At 36.4% G+C, this 8,852-nt stretch overlaps 1 protein-coding gene across 1 annotated transcript; it reads right to left on the bottom strand.

The window, feature by feature from the left end:
* Positions 1-4,516: 4,516 nt before the first annotated feature.
* On the bottom strand, positions 4,517-8,436 carry LOC149023745 (uncharacterized). The gene is made up of 10 exons (XM_089144243.1): positions 8,173-8,436; positions 7,656-7,825; positions 7,510-7,547; positions 7,295-7,403; positions 6,650-6,673; positions 6,463-6,531; positions 6,334-6,375; positions 6,147-6,252; positions 5,992-6,052; positions 4,517-5,918 (listed from the first exon to the last, which is right to left on the bottom strand). The coding sequence occupies exons 1-10, from the start codon at positions 8,216-8,218 to the stop codon at positions 5,609-5,611; spliced, it is 975 nt and encodes a 324-aa protein (XP_089000369.1). The 5' UTR covers positions 8,219-8,436; the 3' UTR covers positions 4,517-5,608.
* Positions 8,437-8,852: the final 416 nt, after the last annotated feature.

Below are 8,852 nucleotides of genomic sequence, written 5' to 3' on the forward strand. Positions count from 1 at the left end.
TCATGTGATTCGAATGAAATGGGGGGACACGTACGTATGGATCCATCACAATCCAGCCTAACTTTGAATCTCTCTCTCTCTCTCTCTCTCTCTCTCTCTCTCTCTCCTTGATTGATGACCCTTGCCAGACCAGACCAGACCAGACCAGAGAGAGAGAGAGAGAGAGAGAGCACATGCAGTGGCACTGGGGGGGTCGGGTCCGTCGGGGGTGGATGGGTTGCGGTGAACAGGACAGGTCACAGGTGTAATGTAATGTAATGTAATGGAAGAAGAAACGTAAGAAGTAATTTTTGATTGTGTTTGGAGCGTAAGGAAAGGAAAGAAAAGAAAAGAAAAGAAAACGGTACGAGACACCTGATGATGCCCGACAGATTGATCATGCCCGGCGGCCCCCACGATCGCCACAACGGTCCAGTTGGTCGATGTGATCGATGCTTTACAACTGGCTATCATACAATCCTTGACGGCATTCATGTATGATTAGAGAGGAATTGTCTACACTCTAACCACCTCTCTCTACTGCATTCACAAGCCTTGTCTTTCTTTTTTCTTTTCAAATTGTACAAGGACAAACTTTCATTTCAAGTGGTTTTCGTTTTCCTACCAAGAGATTTTTATTACTAAATTGTAGTTGACAGGGTAGAATGATAGGAATACCGAATACACATGATAGAATTACCCTCTTGTGTTTCCTCCTCCTTACTTACAACTTACAACTTAACCCTTCAGGCTTCAGGCTTCAACAACATATATACCACAACCATCAGAGTTGTTATATCAGGGAAAAAATTGAATAACACAAGTGTTATAAGGGTAAAAATAGAAATAAACTACAAAGAAGAAAGGAAAAAACAAACCCCTTCTTTCAAGGATTTGAGGTCCTTATGTTAGAATCACTCAACAGGACTTAACATGGCCATGGCCATAAAGAAGTAGTAGAAGAAGAAGAAGAAGGCACATTGAAGGATAAAAGCTTTTTAGAAGAAGATAACGAGGGACAAGGTTCGTCGGCCTGATTCATCCTTGTCATGGGCAAAGAGAACTGAGAAGTATGAAATGGAGTCTTTTCCTTTTTCTTTATTTATTTTTTTTTTTTTTTATTTTTTTTATTTTTTTTTTTATTGGAGTCAAAATGAAGGGAATTTAAAAGTAAGGGCAAAACTAGTATTTATTCTGGATTTTATAAAGAAGGTTAATAACGTCTTTTGATTTATTAATTTTAATGAAAAGCAAAATAGACATTACATATCCTAATATCCAAAACCAAAGTGAGAAATATCGCTGAAGTTCGCCGGTTCGCTACCTGGCAAACCGGCCGAACTAGCAAAATCTCGCCGAAGCGCAAAAATCGTCAGATTTCGCCCACCATTTCAGGGGGTATTTTTGGTCATTTTGAACCCAAATTTGGTACCTACCCTAATTTGATACCAATATTTGGTAAATTTAAATTATTTCCGATAAATTTTCCTTCCTAATCACGTTTAACATGTTACCTTCTGAGGCCTAAATCATTTAGACATAATTGGAATGATTATCCATTCACTTCGAAGATTCTATTACAAAACCCCTTCATAATTTAAATTGTTTCCATAAATTATTTCATGTATATACTCTTCCCTAATCACATTTAGCACATTGACTTTTGAGGCCTAAATCACTAGAATATAATTGGTAAGATTGCTCATTAATCTTGAAGATTTTACTATAAAATGTCTTTCTAATTTGAATTATTTCTAGAAATTATTCTATATAGATTCACCTCCCTAATCACATTTAGCACATTACCTCTTGAGTGTTGAATCATTGAGATAGAATTAGTAAGATTGTCCATTGATCCTAAATATTCTACTGTAGAATCATGAGAGCAATCGCCTAAAAATTGTAAGAAATTGACGAAATATTGATATTTTGCCGAGATATCGCTGAAAAATTGGGATATCTCACAAATCAAGTTTCGGCTATACAACTTTCTTTGTCCAAAGCTACTTAACACCATTAGAAGGGAGGGGGCAACAATAATTTTGTAAAAAACGACATTTAATTAATAATAAAATCAAAGTACATGAAACAGCAGTAATTATCCCAAAAACAAATCACTAAACCCTGTAATTGCATCCACCGAATCATATTTCCATTATTAATAGACAAACTGGGCAAAAGGGAAGAAGAAAAAAAATACAGCAACATCTAAGATGCAACCCGAGTTCAAGAGATGGGAACAATCAAGATCAACATTTCCGAAACTCAAAAATCAAAGTTTCTTTCCCCAATTTCTCAAGTCATCAACATTGCAAAATAGAAGAAGGGAATGACATTTCCATCGATTTTATCATAGGCTATAAACCTCATCGTTGAAGGCAGAAAAAAGATTTTGCATGTAATCAATAAAAAGATGATATTCTTCTTCTATCTTCCAGTCTGGTTGGGAGATTTAAACTCACTCATTATTTCTTGATCATGAAACATTGATCTTTGCTGACTAAACCAACTACTTAGGTAATCAAGTTCGATTTATTTCAAGTAAAAATGCTTTCTAGACAGGATTCTAAAGGAAAAACAAGCCATGGGCTAGCTTTTCATCAATTCTAAGTTGTATAGAACCAAGGGAAGCAATGCATTGAACAGGTTTCTATATGAATTATAGACATTGAGATTTTGCGTGAGAGGGAAAGAATTGAACTCAGTGAAAAAAAAAAATTGAGGCTTTTATGATTAGGATGGTTCAAATCAAATCTAGTCATTTGGCCGAGTTTACATGACTCTTGAGTCTTGACTAAGTCTTGTTAATCTAAAATTAGACCATGCGACTTGGTCAAGTCAAAATCTGATTTTAATTTCTAATAATGATATAAAATAAGGGTATAAGTTTGGCCCTGATGGCTTAAACTAGCCACAAGTCCAAAAACTCTAAGGACGGATCTGAGCTAGCTCAGGGTGGCTTCGTAGTATTAGGAAGAGGTCAGGATTGAAAGTGTGTCAAACTTTTGGAAGATCACTAAAATGGTGAACTTGGATAAGAAATTTGCCAAAGAGTTGGGCTTTCAACTACCTTGTCCGAAATTGTTGTGAATGATGGGAGAATATGCCTACGATTGTAACTCTCTTATACTATTTTTCTATTTATACTCTAATACAATACAAGCTACTTGTTTTCCAATTTAAGTACAACCAATTTCAAATGCATTTTTTAGGTGAAAAAAAATTTGAAAAATGTCACATTAAAAGCAAACTCAAGACAAGTGGAGGAATTAATATGCTGAATAACCTTATTGGTATCAGTTTCAACAAAAAAAATATTGGATTCACTATGTAGTGTGTCACCTTATCTCTTGGTTGATTGAAAATGGCTTCTTTATAGACTTTATCTCAAAAAAAGTAGGACTCTTATGGAGGAATTGGGGTGGCTCTATGGTTTTTTTAATGTACAACTAATACAATAATCTAACCTACTACCACCATGTCATAATCAAAATTGTCAACTAAATAAAGAAAAGATTCACTAATCAATCTTAATTATTCATTTCTGAGATACATATTACAAACAAACCATTATTCAAATATCTCTTCTTATTATAATCTTTTGTGATTACAACTTTGTTCATGGCAAATGATAACCCAAAGCTAGTTTTAGGGTCTTGAATCTTGATACAAGATTCTAATACATAATTAATACATGCAAAACATCCTTCAAAACAAAAGGATTCTAATTTCAGAGGTAAACTTCAAGGTGATTTGTCCATTGCCAACTTTAAAGGTTTGAAAATTTCCCATGTAAATCATGTCTCCTGACATGTTCTCTCTTTTCTTGGAGCTTTTGTAATTGTTTATGTGAAGGTTCTTCTTGAACTTTTCATGTTTATTGGAATCAACCAAATCAACATTGGATTTCAATTTTCCCTGACCTTCTCAACCTTCTTACGCTTTCTATTATTCAATCTTCACTTGGACAGTAATTTAGTCTGATATCTACTCTTTCATCTTGGATTTCATGTTTTGTTATCAATTATTCCAAGAGGGTAGGTACTGTGCCTCATTAAACTGAGGCAGATACAAATTCATCCCACAACTAGGAAACATCTTCCATGGTATACATTTGCAATTTTACATGATGAGTAGACAAATAAGGCACTCAAAATTCTGTTAATAGTTTCATGCATCTCTGTTGGCCTTCCAGGATAGGATCATCACCTTCACTACCTCTCTACTTATTTATGTGGAGGTGCTCCTTCAAGTGGGTCTCCACAAGGAGTTGTGTTCTGAAAACAGATGGCCAAGATGATGGTTAGGATACAATCTTCCCCTTGAAGATTCTGCATCCACGACCATGGCTTCTCCTGTGAATGTATGAATGAGTTTATGACAACCCATATGAATAGGTATAACTTGAGACAGTGAATCTTTCATATATCAAGGTATTTTGTCTTAAAACTACAATCAAATGGACCTAGATTCAAGGCCATTAACTGACCCGCACCATATGGGTTGGCCACATGTATAACAGATATTCATCAACCACATTAGAAGCAAGGCCTAAATTATCCATACCTTTCTTAACCATTTCTCCTTGGGTCATTTCAAGCCTCTGCTTAAACTGTGTTAGCTTCAACTAGAATCAGTCTACACATCTTTTTAGTAAAATAAATACAAATACATCATACCTCAACCATCATATATATGAAATTATAACCAAATAAAATGTGGATCTGCCTTTGCAAGATGTCCCCATTTTGCCACTCTTCTAGCTCATTGCCAAGTAATGGAGATTCTATATCTATAACATATAGAAACAAATTTAATTGAATTTGAAACAAGAAAAACAACATATAAAACAGGGTAAAACATTGCTCTGATTAGTAATCCTTATCAAATGTAGGGTTTCAATGAGGTTGTTTGTGTGCAGCAATTTCAAAATGGGTGGGATATTTGATTGCTGGAGGATGGGGGTAATTTCACATGCTTGTGTCAAGGTGCAGGGGAAAGATCATGTAGGGTTCTTTTTCCCATCAAAATATTAATAAGTCCAGATGGATTGCTGATTCAAGGAATGTAAAGCACTGATCACTCTCATTGTGAACTGAAGGAAGCTGTGACACCCCAGTTGAAAGGATAAAGTCAGTAAGTGGAATATTAACTACCACAAGTTCCCTCTGTATCATTTCCCACTTTCTTGTATAGCCCACCCCTTTCCTGGTATATTTCTTCAGTACTGTTTCTGAACTCATTGATCAAACCATTTTCAAACTTTTAATCACACATACCATGCACACAGTTGACAAAGTGAATTTTCAACTCAATAGTAGAGAATAATGGAACCTAATTGAAAATTTTCTTTTGGCGAAGTGTGATAACCTGTGACCAGGTATGTGAAAGGCAAACATTTAGCATTCATTGTTTAATTGGAACAATGCTCACTGCTGATGAATTCAAAAGATGTCCAATTAAGTTCATTACTAGTATTCTTTTGTTCAGCATCAGCAGATGATGAAGTAAAAACAGTGTATAGCTTGTACTGAATAATATCATATTTCTTTCACATAGAAGATTAGACAAGAACTATAGGGCAGAACAAGATGCCAACTAGAACAATGGTAGGTTGTGTTGTTTCCACTCACTCAGGTCTTCGTAGTTTCACATTAAGGGGCCTCTCCTTGTAAGACTGTACCTTCTCACTGGCCTTGCGCAAAGGCCTGCCTATGGATGATCTCCGGGATGGTTGAGTTTCAGACTTCTGTGCACTTTTTCCTTCTTTTTCTTCTTTTCCGCATGATGATTCCGGTGAACTGGAACCATTGTCTTCATGCATTTGATCATCAACCAGTGGACAGATTGGAAATTTGGTGTCATCTATCTCAAAAAAGTCTTCGCTACGTTCTGGCTGTTCAGATTTGAACCTAGCAGATTGCCTTCTTAAACAAAGCCTGTTTCAAAAGTACAGACATGTTACTCAGTTGATGAAACAAAATAACAAAAAATTCATGATAAAAAACAAACCTTTTGTTATCAGCCTTCTCTTTCTGTGATCCTTGTTGAGCAGCAGTCGCAGATCCAAGAGCTACAAGACATACAGCAATTATGTCATAAGATACAGAAAAAATCCACAAGATGAAGACTTCAAAGCAGTGAAAAGGCCAAGTTCCGGCAGTTACATTGACTCCTTGATTGGCGCCTCCTATTTGGATTACAAGAAGTCCTATTGTCAAGATTAGTTTGTGATGAGTCCCCTGTTGGTTTCTCACATTTAGTTGTACCCTCCTGGAGTGACACCATAAAACGGTGTAAATATTAAAAAGTTGAGCAGAGAGACATGGTCTAATAATATGCAGCAGAAAATACCTTGATGCAAGCATCTTGAGAAGTTCTCCTTTTCTCTTTCTCCTATAAAAATAAGGATTTATTTTCAAGTCATTTAATGTCAATGTTTCTCCTCAAAGCATATAAAAAAAAGACACTGGGAAACCTCACCTGCAGTTCTAGGTTCTGGGCTGTAAGCAGGGCTACTTTACATGCAAGTTCATGATGTATTACTTTTCTCTGTAAACAAAGGAATGAACTAAATATTTTTTTTGAATAACTACCAATACAGCTTTGGAGAATTGCTATAAACAAAATGACTTCATCTTTTGGGAATAAGCTATTAGTTAAATTTTACCTTGTCTCTATTCAAGTTCAGTTCCTGCATAACAGGAGAAATATTATCAATAAATGTTCTAAAACCAACAACCAAGCTCTTAATGGAAAATTCCAGATGAATAAATGATTTGAGAGAACAGATCTCAGGTTGTGGACTGAAGTATGCAAATTTATCAAACTTCAGCCCTCTCACTACCCAAAAAAGGGGCCTTCTTAGTTAAAAAAAAAATGCAGAAATTGCCTGAAAACATGATTTTTTTTATATTTAGGGTAACAAACTGGTCTTAAGGCTGAAAACCACGAAAATGTAAACTGATCACCTAAACATTTTCCTGTAAGATCACCAAATGTAAAACCACGAAAATGTAAATGCCTTTTCAAGAATGTGGCAAATAACCCTAAAACAATTTCATTTCTGGTTTTTCAGCCACAAAATTGCCAAAGCTTAAATAATTATTGTATGCCAGAAGAATTCACATCTGCAAACCTAATATTGGGGGAAGCTAGTCTGATGATGATGCTTGTTTATCCGGAAAAGGTTTTCATAGTGGGTTTTTTCCTTTTCGGTGCATTGTAAAATAAGAAATCCAAAAATCAAGGTAAAGATGCAAATAATGAGAGAGGGACATGATTGATTACAGACAATAGGAAAAGCAATACATACTGCTAACATCTGACTATTGGTTTGAGCAAGGTGCCAATTCTGTTGCTGCAGCTTCTGTAAGTTCATTCGCAATCTCTGCAACTCAGCTCCACTCATATCAATGATTTTGCTACCGGCTAAGGTTAAGGAGGCTCAATAAAAACATAACATGAAGGCCAGAAACAATTAGAAGAGAAAAAGGTGAACGCGAATGAATGAATCATGAAACAGGATACTTCTTCTCTTCCAGAAGCCTCAACAACCCCATGTTTTCCTGGTTCACGTGTTAAGTATGAGAAATTTCCAATAAGCAAAAACGAACCACAAGAGTTGGGCTGAAAGAGAATAGGAATTATGGGACAGTAGAGCGTAAGTAGAATACCTTCAAGATCTTCTCGATCTGTTCTTTAACGGTGAATGGAACAGGTCCAGTTTTTTCCTTTTGGAAAGGGGACTTGGGTCTATGTTGTGAGTTGGTTATATCAGAGAGCCTCTTCATCACAACATTTCCTAAAGAAGATCTTTTGGCCATTGTTTCTCGTCCCATAGTACCTGAAACCAAGATCGCGAACTCACCAAGTGACTCTAGCAAAACCCTAAACAAGGGATAATTGATAAATGGAGCTCTTCAAACAAACCCTAGAATAAGAAAAATGAAATTTCCTACATGCGACAGTCAGAATATCCTCGAAATGGTTAATCAATTGAAATTAGATAGTTAATGGGTAGTAGAAAGACGAGATTTACTCGAAAACCCATCTGGTTGACAGAGCTAGTGTATGGTAGAGGGTAAGACTACAACGTCGGGAATCGACAAAACTGGAGCTAAAGGAAGAAAGCTCAAAATGAAGCGCGAAAATATCTAATGAAGAAGAGAAAGAGAGGGAAGAAAAGATTACCTGAAACTCCAGAGTCTTCAGAATCAAGAACGAAAAACCCTTCCATGGAGGAAGACAAAGAAGAATAAATCAGATCAATCTACCTCTCGATAATCGTGTCTCTTTAGTTGTCTTTCACTTTCTCCTGTTCAGGGAGAGGGAGAGGGAGACGAGGGGAGAGAAAAAGATTGGGTGGGCGAAAGAGGAGAAGTTTTGAAGCAAAGGAGGATTCTTCTTCAAAGGCAAAAGAGAAAATGCAGAGAGAAGAAGTTCGAATAGTCTAACGGCTTCCCGAAGCTAAGTACCGAGCCTGATTTTGAACTTCATGTTTCTATCCGAACCTGACTGATCCATATAGCAAAACCAAGAGTGTAATGTTGTCTTACGACAGACAAGGCCTGCATGGGCCCTTTTGAGATGGGCCTGGGCCTAGGCCTTGCTTTTTCTTTCACAAATCAAAGGGTCAGAGACTGTTAAAGGACTACACAGAGCAAATGACAAGGGTGGTCACATGTTATAATTTGGACGGTTTGTTAAAGCCTGGCCTGGCCTGGAGACTATTTCATCAATTTTTAGTGTCTGTAATCTTATGGAATGATTTAGAACTATATTTTGTTAAGAACCCTAAGAATGAGAGTTATCACCTGCAATGGGGCAGTCATTCAGTGAATGTGAGAGAATTAATAGGCTCTTGGATTTGC

This window comes from Hakea prostrata, chromosome 2 (assembly GCF_041222555.1).
Source record: "Hakea prostrata isolate BN-2017 chromosome 2, UWA_Hpros_2, whole genome shotgun sequence".
Classification (NCBI taxonomy): Eukaryota; Viridiplantae; Streptophyta; class Magnoliopsida; order Proteales; family Proteaceae; genus Hakea; species Hakea prostrata.